The following is a 12,536-nucleotide window of genomic DNA, read 5'->3' as shown; positions in this document are numbered from 1 at the left end:
GAATATAGATATTTGTATACTTTCATAGTAGTCGTCTTTCTCATTTCAACATATTTGTTGATTTGAATCATTGATGTATTGAATCAGTTTTTAAATTCAACTTTATTAAATAATGTAGCAAAGAGCATACTATTTAAAAAAATAAAAAATAGCATCACCATAATTGCAATATTCTTACATCTTGCGATTTAGAATCGCTTAACCGAAAGCGTGTTTAATAATTTATACTAGGCGTCATCTTTTTATGCAGCTAGCTCCTCTATACCCCGATTCTGTGATGCATGCCTCCTTTTGATGGATAATAATTTAATTATATGATTACTCTATCTATCACTTTATATTAATAAAAAAAAATCAAATAATTATTAATCTCATATCTTTATCCATGCACATATATTAAAAAAAATTAAGGTATAGGGCCATAATCGTATTTCTTGGAAGCCGCCTTGGATTAGGCTTTATGATCCATTATTCCTACTAATCTAGGGGCTAATTTTCTAGATTAATTTTTAATTATTAGACGATTGATGGAGCACATGGGGTACTGAATCTCCCCCGATTAAATTAATTAGATCGTATAATACTTTTTTATCCCTACGTGTTATGTTTATAATAAAGTATTGACATCATTATGATACAGTAAGGTCATGCCGTACTGAGTGATACTAATCTCTATTTTCATATAAAGAAATTTTACTTTACTATTATATTATTATGAATAATATTCCACTTCATAATTTTTATTAATCTGCCCGATATGTCATTGTGACATCACCTTATGTTCATCGGGCAATTATCAAGAATTATTTAAAAAAATTAATGTTCATAATTGTACGTATTAATTTATGGTTTATGATACTGACAAATTGCTGCACTGGCCTTATAATTACTTGCCCTAAAGCTCCAATGATTTAACTAATATTTATAAAGTTATGAATTATTTGAATTTATAGTAAAATTAAACTTTCAAGAAAAGAAATAATAATTATTGAAATATCGACCAAACTCCATTATTTCTACACCACTCATCTAGCACAAGGTACAAATGGTCCTAGCCATGCAAGAATTAATAAAATTATAATATCGATTTACATTGGAGATGGGGTTCCATATATCTAACAACTAATTTGTCTCTATTACCAAGAAAAAGTTGTACAACATTAGGAAAAGCAAAAAACACAATTAAATGAAATTGATAATAACACATGCATGGTTGTCAATTTTGGTTCATGAATATATCCCATCTCATTTCCTCCACCCAAACATAATCCTCTCTCTCTCTCTCTCTCTATATATATATATATATGGGTGTTTTTAATTAATTAATAAAAATTTAGTGGCTTCAACTTCGATCACTATTACCCGTCACACATATTTTGTGACTAAAAGGTTAGCTGCGAGGTACTAACTAATTATTCACTAACACAGCCTCTGCATCAACAGGAAGGAGTTGAACATGCAACTTTTTGACATGAAGTAATCCGTATTTACCAAAAATGAGCCTAACAGATATTGACGTCTATACATGTAAGTGTATAGACATGCATGTCTACCACACACACACATATATCTTACTTTAAAGGGATAATTATATTTACATCTCTCGATTTATAATCTATTCATGTAAACCATCTTTAAATTTCGAAAAATTATAAATACACCCGTTACAAACATCATCATCTTTTACACAAATCATCCTTATCTTGTGTAAATAAACTATACATTGAAAAATGTAAATGTAATTGTCATGGATATGTATGTGTAATATGCAATCCCACCTAACTGAATTAATTGTGAAAACAAGCAAATCAAAGTGAGAAATCGCGATCGTTGTCCTCGTTTTGGGTTGGGGGACTGATAGCTCGACTGATGAGTGTTTAAGGGAACATGGATGGTAGCCTGAAGGAAGACAAGAGAGTGATGCTGCCCATCTCCGTATCCAACCGCCGATCCTGCTTCCTTCACATCCAGCCCCACCATGCCTTCTTGTTCTCTTTTCTTCCAAAAAATTCTTACCGAAAAATAAATTTAGTCAAATCAAACCAATCATAGAACTGTGCACTGTTCTTGAATTGTATACTAATTACCCCACAAATGTATTATACTCGTCATATAATTGATTCAAATCTAATCAAACTCAATTTAAATTAAAACTTTCCCCGTTCTTCCAAACAGATCGATACATACGTTATTGCATCAATAACATAAATCGTCACTGTAAATGTCTAGCATTTATCCATTTTAAAAATATATGTATATATTGATGAAATTTAAATTAAAAACTCTGAATTGACAATCGTGTGGACTGGAACAAGGGAGTTATCCGTGGTGTTTATGCTCCGCAGCCGTTGGTGACAGATGATGGAGTTTTTGTACTTGGATGAGACATGGTGTGAGTTAGTAGGCATGCCGGCTAGGTCCATTGATCTCCTCACACCCCTACAATATCCAAATCCTTTGCCCTACTCTCCTTGTTCATTTCTAGCAACAACCTTTCCATTTTCCTCAGCTCTCTTGTCTCTTTCTATCTCTTCATCTTTCAAGATTTCCTCTTTCCTGCTTTAATGGGGTTGCCTAATAATTGACCCTAACATTAATTAACTTCTTTTAATTATAAATTATATAATTCATCTTAATACATTAAACAACGCCTAAATCAATCAAATACAATTCATACATCAATGTCACTACTAAAAAGGATAAATAAATTACAATAATTTATATTAAATGAGATAAATACCCACATATCCGATGGAATCGAACACATGACCTTAACCTTAACCACTTGACTAAAACATCATTGTCTAATATTAATTAATCTGGACCTTTATATTTTTAGTAATTTGATTAAATACATTATTGCATTAAATATTAATTAAAATATATTAGTAATTACGAATTAATTTAACGATCACATACGTAAATAGATAATTATTCAAGTAATGAGATTCAAACTCGTCGATCAAATAATAATTATTTTATATTAGTGGACAAATAAAATAGTCAATATATATATAGGCACAAAACATTATTAGAAAATTGATGTACTTTGAAATATATATGTAACTGTGAAGTCGGAGATTGAATTGAATTTCCTTTGTGGTTGCTACCTAGTTTTTTTAGGACCATCCTAAGAGGTTGAATTTCTATGCAAATGTCCCAAAAACTCATGGACCATGTCCCTGTTGCGTGTCCTGCCTATGTATATGTGCCTAAATTTACAAGAAAAAAAATAATTATTTTTTCAAATTAAATTAATTTATTATAAATAAGAGAAAAACAGATTTTTTTTTTCAAAAATTTAGATAATTACCGAATTTGAAGCATAAAATTTTGCGGTCAAGGTACTTACAAAAATAATATTGGCGTTGACCCAATTAGATTATACGACCAAATGATCAATTAACATAGGATTAGTAATTATTATTTTTTATATGTTTGAACATATATTAATAATAATATTTTCTTAGCAAAAGGAACGAATTTCAAGGTCACGTCCACATGACAGCAACGGCTGATCGAAGTCAATTGATCACACGGCTCCAAATTCAAATTCCTTTTTCTCTAAAAAATTTGACAAAAAAAACCAACTTTTATGAACTTGTCAGCGTTTGCATCACGTGCTTAGTTTGAATAAATGGTCTCTATATATCTTTTCAATTAATTATAAATGGTGGTAGCTACTTGTATCAATAAAACTATAATATAATTCGTAATGATCTGGTACGGGTAAAACTAAAATTATTAGCAATGCTGCTGTTAAAATTTTGAATTTTTTAATTAGGAGTATATGTGTGTCGTATCGACTTTAATTGATCCACATATTATTTTTTATAGGTAGAAAATTAATTTTTTTTAAATAATGAGCCTTCCGTTTAATACAGACAGAGTTCAAACAGAAATCTCTCGCTCAACAGGTGCCAATGCGCTGACGCAAGGACAGTAAGACTTAGGACATAGGGTACCAATTGTTGGCTGCTAACCTTCGCTTCAGTCGGTAGAAAAAGGAACATAATGTTTGGATTCATTTTCTAAGTGTTTTGTTGTGTTTTGTGGAAATAGAGAGAGAAAAACAAAGATAAATAAGTGTGTGTTAGAGATAGTATGTATGTTTGGATTTGTTTTTGGAGATAATTTAAAATAAGTATTATATGTTTAATGTTGTATTTTGGGAGACAAAAATTACTATTCATTGTCAAATCATGCTTTTTTTTATATATATTTATGTATATATGTGTATATATATATATATTTATACTAAAACAGTTAAAAACACCTAAATAAGGTGTTTTTGAATGATGACAAACATTGGGTATGTTTTGACTTGTCTCGAAAATAAGTTGGAAATGAAAACAAACATAGTGGAAATTTCTCTCACAAACAAAGGTCGATAGTAGCACCTTGTATTTTTTTTTTTTATTTACAAGTGTGGGATCGATGGAAAATTTTGAGTTTGAACTCGAAGTTCTTTGTGTAAAAGTAAAGAAGTGATACTAATTTAATTTTTTTTTTCTTTTGATGGAGTGATTTAATGCATTCATATATCAAATACCAATTAATGTCAGGGAATTATTGATTATCAATTAAAAAAAAGCCATAAGCTACAAATTATAAAATTTCTGTAAAATAGATAAAAGCACTTTGCATGTTTATAGGATTTATAACTTTTGAATTGTCATGCGTTTTACGTCAATTATAAATGAGAAGTATGTACGGCTTCGATGTTTCATCTTTTTAGCTATGCACATTTCGAGACCAAATTCCAAAGGCTTGTTATTAGGCCAAATAGGATAATATATTGACCTATTGAATACTAATTGCATTGCATGCTGCATCATTTAGGGAGTGTTTGTGCGAGTTTTAGAAAAAATATTTTTCAACTTCTGATTCTAAAAAGGTACTTTTGAGGTGTTTGAGATGACAACTTCTGCTTCTAAAATTTTTTAAAAAAGCACTTTTAGGTCAAAAGTTAGAGCACCGCGATTTATGCAATTTACCCTTTTTTGTCGTTGTTTCAAAAATTTTTTTTTTATAAATTTAGCGGTACTGCAATGAAAAATCACGGTGCTGTTAAAACTTTTCTGCAAAGCAGCCTGCAAAAGCAAGCTGCTTATATATATATATATATATATATATAAATTTGGTAGCACAACAAGAAGGGGTTTATTTGAAGATTTTAAATTTACCCCATTTCTATAATTTTCTTTTTACCACGGAACCAACTTTTCCTTATGAGCATTTGGTACATGTATTAGTTCGTGGAAGAGTGAAAGGGTCACCACTACTGAGGATCTCCCCTTTTTTTATTTTTTAATTAATTTTTTTATAATTATATTACTTAGTGAAAATATTATTAAATTAAAATTTTATTTTTTCTATTAATAGTTTAGAAAAATTAAATATGATAAATACTAAGCAAAATAAATTTAATTATTATTAAGAAAAAATAATTATTATTGACAAACAACAAATGCAAGTATAATAAAAAATAATATCTTATTAACATATTATAACAAAACAGTTTTTAATTAATTAAATTTATTTTAGAAGTTATTTTTCACAAACACTATCTAATTTAGCTTTTATATACTGTATATATTTTTTTACAAACACTACCCATATTTTATTGTGTTAGAACTTTTAAATTTCTCTACAAAAATCAATTTTTTAAAAGTAGAAGTTTTTGCAAACAGTCCCTTAACATTATTTGTTGGAAGAGTCCATGGACCCATCCATAAGGTCATGCTAGGTTTGTTGGAGATATTGTGTTGCTGTTTAAAAGGCTGATAACATTATCATGCATGCATACAACATCAATTCAAGCATCTCTCAAGACCTTTTCCTCCTAATACAATATTTTTTTATATTAAAAAATAATCATATAAAACTCATAAAATTAAAACATACAATACCTCGTATTATGAATACTTATCGCATCGCAAACTGCATTATTTTCAAATCTGGATGTTAAGTTTGGCACTAAAAAGGCAAGGAGATATTGAATTATGGTGGGGCATGTGAATTGTTGGTGCAATTTTTGAAAGTGGCATGTCATGTGAATTCTTGAATTATCCACCTCTATTCATTATGCTTTTTTATCATTTTATACCTTCTAACCTGTGAAAACTTTCCTTTATGTGCCTCCAACCATAAAGAGCAAGTCCAAGCATAAATGCCGGCCCCTTCCCTTCCTCCTCTCCATTTTCTCAATATCATAAGCTCCAACTCTTGTTTGAACTTGAATTTTAATCGAGCTCGACTCGAGCTCAGCCCTTTACATCCCTATATTAATATACAAATTCCCCATCAAAGTTGTCGTAATGTGTTCAAATTTGAGCTTCATTTTAAACTTGCACACGCATTTATTCAGAAAAGAAAAATAAAACTATTAAAAAATATATGAATAATATAAAAAATCGCATATTATTATTAAAAAAAAATTAAGGTAATAATTGCAATGAAGATTTGGTTTTTGTTTTTCCTTGTGTGCCCACTCCTTGACAACGGAATTGTTAGGTGTTGGTCAAATGTATACGTTAGTGAAATTTAGTTATCAATATATGCCAACTTGGGGAAGGAAAAAAGACTGTACATCTTCCTTACCATATTTGACAATTATTAGAATTCTCAAATACTAAAAATAAGAATTATATACATCTACTTCTACGAATATATTAATATTCTATTGGGTAAAATTAAATCAAAACGAATCAAAATTTTAGTAAATAAAAATTCGATATGCCATAATAAAAATCAAAATATCAAACCATTTAGAACGCGGACGAAAAATCGACATCTAACCAAAAAATTTAATTTTCATAAAAAAGAAAAAGTTAAATACACATAAATTTCAATTTCAGTACGTACAGACTTTTCTATTTTAGTTGGATCAGACTAATTTGTGAAGTGGTAACAGTATAGTCCTGAAATGAAGAAGATGATACATCTGTTGCTTAAAATGGAAAATAATCCGGATACTGTTGTTGCCACAATTGATAGGAAAAAACTAGCGGATGACAAAAATCAATTTAATTATTCTGGAGGATAATTTATTAATTTTTTAAATAATTACTGAATTAGAAGAATGTACTATTTAGAGCAATTTCGATCCGTCTAAATGGAAAATTTGTTATTTGATATCCGGATCAATTAATTATTTATTATCTTTGGTAATAATAAGACATTATGTTTTGATGTCCTAAAAGATTTGGAGTTGGGGTCTTAGTTATATTCGGATATTAATTTAAACTATTTATTAATATAATGGTGGGTGGTTCTTACCCGGCACCGCAACTCATTCAAATTTATTACTCACAATAAAAACACACAACTAATCAACTCTTAATACCTGATTTTGTATCTCTAATTACATTTAGTAATATGGTTTGACCCCTTATTCTGCTGCCTTTCTACACTGTCGCTGTTGAAATATTAAAATTGTTACTTAAACTCAATTAAGAATATCTTAAAACGTCATTACCATTAAGATTAAAAAACGTGAGGGGGGAAAAGGAATAGTGTTTTTTAATCCATCAAAATCTGAAGCTGGGCCCCTACTCCTTTACTCCCACCACCTTCCTATAAATTCCCCCTCTTTTTCTTTCTCTTTTCCCCATTTTCACTTCACTATCAGCTTCACTCCGTCTCTCTCTACTTTCTCACTCTTTCTCTCTACGAAAACTCTGAAAACGCATAAGAAAGAGATCTATTTGCACACACACACACACAGATTCAATTTTTCTGCCCTCAGGAAAAAAAGCATTTTGGCAAAGTTCAAGATCAAGAACCGAAAGTGAGAAAAAGCTGTATTCTTTCCCTTTTTCTTCTTTCTTCTTGTTAAAGCTTACAACTGTTGATAACAAGGATGGTGGACGTCGACCGGAGGATGACCGGTCTCAATCCGGCTCATGTTGCCGGCCTTCGCCGCCTCTCTGCACGGGCAGCCGCATCAGCACCTTCCACGCCTCTCCCGCCGCGCAACAGTCTGTTCTCCTTCACTTCCCTGGCGGACAAAGTGATTTCCCACTTAAAAAGCTCGGGTATCCCAGTCCAGCCGGGACTGACTGAATCGGAGTTCGCCGTAGCTGAGGCTGAGTTCGGGTTTGCTTTCCCTCCGGATTTGAAAGCTGTACTGTCAGCTGGATTGCCTCTAGGAGCCGGCTTCCCTGATTGGCGTTCATCTGGGTCGGCGCGCCTCCACCTCCGCGCCTCCATTGACCTCCCCATTGCTTCCATTTCCTTCCACATAGCTCGCAATGCTCTCTGGTCAAAATCCTGGGGACCACGGCCATCCGATCCGGAAAAGGCCCTGAAAATAGCCCGGAACGCTCTGAAACGGGCCCCGCTTTTGATACCCGTTTTCAACCATTGTTATATCCCTTGCAACCCTTGTTTGGCTGGAAACCCTATTTTCTACGTGGATGAAAATAGGATTTTCTGTTGTGGGTTCGATTTATCCGACTTTTTTGATCGTGAGTCCACCCTTTTCCATCGAAACCCGGATCCGAGTATTCTCTCCAAGCAACGCTCCATCAGTGAAAAATCAGCTGGGTCATCAACCAATTTTTCACGCAGGAGCTTAGATACCGTTACCGGCGGACGAACGCCGCGATGGGTGGAGTTCTGGAGCGACGCAGCCGTGGATCGTCGTAGAAGGAATTCAAATTCGTCATCATCGTGCTCATCATCACCGGACAGGTATATCGACATGCCAAGATCCGAAATGCCTAAATGGGTGAACGACTATGTAAGCCAAATCGGATCGGTTCTGAGGGAAGGGGGTTGGGCAGAATCCGACGTCTCGGAGATTGTTCAAGTATCAGCATCCGGGTTCTTCGAGGGCGAGATGGTGATGCTGGACAACCAAGCGGTGCTGGACGCGCTGCTACTGAAAGCGGATCGGTTGTCAGATATTCTCCGTAAAGCGGGATGGAGCTCCGAAGAGGTTTCGGATGCGTTGGGGTTTGATTTCCGACGGGAGAAGGAAAAGAAACCGGTTAAGAAGCTGTCGCCTGAGTTGGCGGAGAGAATCGGGAAACTGGCGGAGTCGGTAAACCGGTCATCATCCGCATCATCGTCATCATCATAGTTTGGCAACCGGCAACCGGCAAACATCGAGATTCTTTAAGCTTTTGTTTTTATCTTTTTTCAGTTTCCCCAAGCCTCGGGTTTGCTTTTTGCCTCATTCGAGGTACAAACTTTGGTTTAGGAACTCGGAAAAGAAACACGGTTTTGATGTTGTACTGCGGAAAAAAGGCAAAAAACAAAAACAAAAAATGGTATAGAAATGCTCAAACACAAACGGAAAAGATTTACTATACTTGTAATGTAATGAAGAATATAATTCAGATTTTTATTTTTTGTCATTTGCCCCTAATCTGTTAATCACTTCCCATGTCTTTCTCCACCCTTCTCTCTCTCTTTTTTTTCCATCTTCTTAAATTAAATTGGATTTTTTAATTCTAAACAAATATGTATGCCTATGTCCGTTGCGATTTCATTTCATGAGTTTGCTCTGGTTTCTGATGAGTTTGGACGAATATCTTTAAAAAATATCTGGTATAGCATTAGTACGCGTTGGATACAGATATGCTTCGGACATGATATTTGCGTGTCTAAAAATATAAAGGATTAACAATGAACACAGCATCGGATACACTTGTTGATGTGTCCGACATACAAAGAATTTTTTTTTGGAAATTATTAGAATTTTCTCATTGCATACACTTTTTAAAATAATTTGATTATGTATGTTTTTAAATCACATTTGCTTAAAAAATTTAGATGTAAAATATTATTTTATGTTTTATTTTGATATTTTTCATATTGCATATTTTATTTTTATGATGTATTACATATGTAGCCATATTAATATCATGTCATGTCTTAATTTTTTTAAATTTTCCATGTCACCATATTCGTATTATGTCGTGTCTATATCCATATATCATAGATTTGAACCCAACTGTTAAAATTTAATTCTAGTCACGTTGTGGCTTGACAGTTTAAATCTAAAATTATATTGATCGTTTGTAATTCTGAAAGTATTTGATGAAAATTAACACTTTGTATTTATAAACTACTCAAAAAATTAAGAATTATAACTACAATCTTGCATAATCTTTTACTTCCAAATTGATAGTTATAAGATTAATTAGATAAAAATAAATACGTAATACAATTAATTATCCAAAAGCTGAGTCAAATATTTACGCATTCATGACGTGTAGGCTTCAATTTTCTAAAACTGATCAAAGCGGAACTAACCTGATTATTTTATCATTTTATTTATGAAAAAAAATAAAGTTTATGATCCTAAATCTTTTATTAAAAAAAAAAAAGGAGTTGATATATATATATATATATATATATACGTATAATGAGAAAGCAACCACCAATTAATAATTGGGGCTAAAGAAGTGTAGGTACATTGACATACAGCTAAGTGTGCTTAGTTAGAGCTTTTCTTTTTAGTATATTACTGGAATATTATTTTTAAATTTTCTTTTTAGTATATTACTGGAATATTATTTTATTTTTTTTAAAAATATTTATAATTTTAAATTAATTAATATTACTATTATGACATTCAGTACGTAATGTATTAATATTTTTATACGAACCAATATATAAAAAATAAATAAAAAATAACATACTCTTATTAATAAATTAAATTAAATACCTAAATTTGTAAGTTTGAACTTCCAACTCCTTAATTGGTATAAAACATTATTGAGGATTAGGGTGTGAACTGGCACAGTTATCGAACCTGGGGGCGCACGTGTGCACCCTTTCTGAGAGGCCATGGGTGGGCCCCCTGATGAAGCCTTCATTTTCAAATGAACCACCCCACCTGCGGTGCGCTGGGGCGCGGGGGCTTTGGAGCTAAGCGAGCGCCCCCACAGCGTCATTAATAGGATGTCGCAGGTAGTGGGGGCGGAGTTGAGGCTGTGTTTGGGTGGCACTGCGGGAAAGAGAAGTGTTGTCATTTGTTAAGTTTAGGTTGGTTAGAGAGTTGTAATGAAATGAGAAAGGGGGTGTGAATGTATTTTGTTTGATATTTGGGAGTCTGAAACACTGACAGCCAGCCCCAAAGCTTTTCTTCACGTTTAGCTTTTGAGAGACACAACAACGAGGTGCTGCTCTGTGTTTCAGTTTTTGAAAGCGATCATTTCTTTCCCCATTCCCACCCTCCTTTCTACACTACTATAGAATTTGTGATATGTTTCCAACGTTGTCTTTTTTTTTTTGTAAACTTTGATGTAATTATATATAAATTTTTTAATAATTTAAAAAATTATATTTAAATTTTTTTTTTTTTTTTTTTCTCACCAACAAGTTGAAAGGAGAGGCTAAATCCCCAATCAGTGCAAGGCCATAGCAACAAAAGGAGATGCGATGAAGTGATTAAATACTGTAGCAGTAAAAAAGGATGTGATAACAGTTTTAATGACTATAATGATTGGCAACTCTCACTCCTTATTTACTGAATTTTGACATCATCATTTCAACTCCTTCCTAGGAGGCCTGTTTGGGGAGCCTAGTAATCATGGCCACCAAGATTTTTGGTCTCATTGCTTGAGAGGGAAGCCTATGAAGACACCCTCCTCACTATCATTTCTTCAGACACTTTTGTAAGTCATCATTCTTGTTTCTTTTGAATCTCATCATCATTATCTCTATGCTCTTATAACCCTCAGATTAAAATAAATAATACATCGCGCTATGTGACACTGACCACATTATATGCGGCATAATTTGATGTTAGTTGTAGAAATAAAACCATACATCAATTCTAAGCCTATTATCTGGATGGCTGATGATATTAATACATATATTTTTATATACATTGGGTTGAGATATAAATATTGGACATTGAACAAGAAAAATATATAAATTATTTAAAATATAGTAAAAAATAAACCTTGGATCTTTTGGGGGCTCGCAATATTAACAATTGAAAAAGAAAGAAATTGAGAAGAGGGGGGCATGAGGTGAAGAGAATCAAGCGGAAAACTATGAGAGGAGTGGAGAGTTCAAAATTTGGGAGAGGAATAAGAACAAAGAGCAGTACAATTATTACTGCTACAATTGAACGTTCCGCGGATTTGAAGTTTTGACCCGAAAATGATTAAATGCTCAAACGGTCAATTAACCCCACCAACTCAACTGACCGTTGCCGCGTCCTCTGCTCCACCGCCTTTCACTCTTCATCACGTGCCGCCTTCTCTCCACCTCATATCCTTATTTTCATTTACTGAATTCAAATAAAAAAGTAAAAATAAAAGAGAAGAATTCAGAAAAAAATTAATTAAATATCCCAACAAGAAATATTCTGTTAGAAACGTGTCGTGGTTAGATCTGTTACTCATGATGAATAAGTAGCTTAATAACATTTTAATTTGAACATTCATCAATAAATAAAAAACATACTAATAATTTTATTAGTATTTTATTTTTACGCAATTTTCATATTATTGCCTTTTTTACGCAGCCCAAAACAAAATTATTTGTTTATATATTTTAAATTTTAATAG

General features: G+C 32.5%; 1 protein-coding gene across 1 annotated transcript; it reads left to right on the top strand.

Annotated features, from left to right (window-relative positions):
* The first annotated feature begins 7,604 nt into the window (after nt 1–7,604).
* Nucleotides 7,605–9,365, top strand: LOC105155205 (uncharacterized). The gene has a single exon (XM_011071076.3). It carries the CDS (start codon nt 7,865–7,867, stop codon nt 9,086–9,088), a length of 1,224 nt encoding a protein of 407 aa, XP_011069378.1. The 5' UTR covers nt 7,605–7,864; the 3' UTR covers nt 9,089–9,365.
* Nucleotides 9,366–12,536: the final 3,171 nt, after the last annotated feature.

This window comes from Sesamum indicum, linkage group LG9 (assembly GCF_026168435.1).
Source record: "Sesamum indicum cultivar Baizhima isolate 11 linkage group LG9, ASM2616843v1, whole genome shotgun sequence".
Taxonomy (NCBI): Eukaryota; Viridiplantae; Streptophyta; class Magnoliopsida; order Lamiales; family Pedaliaceae; genus Sesamum; species Sesamum indicum.
Note: the sequence above shows the minus strand (reverse complement) of the source record. Positions and strands in the feature narration are given on the sequence as shown.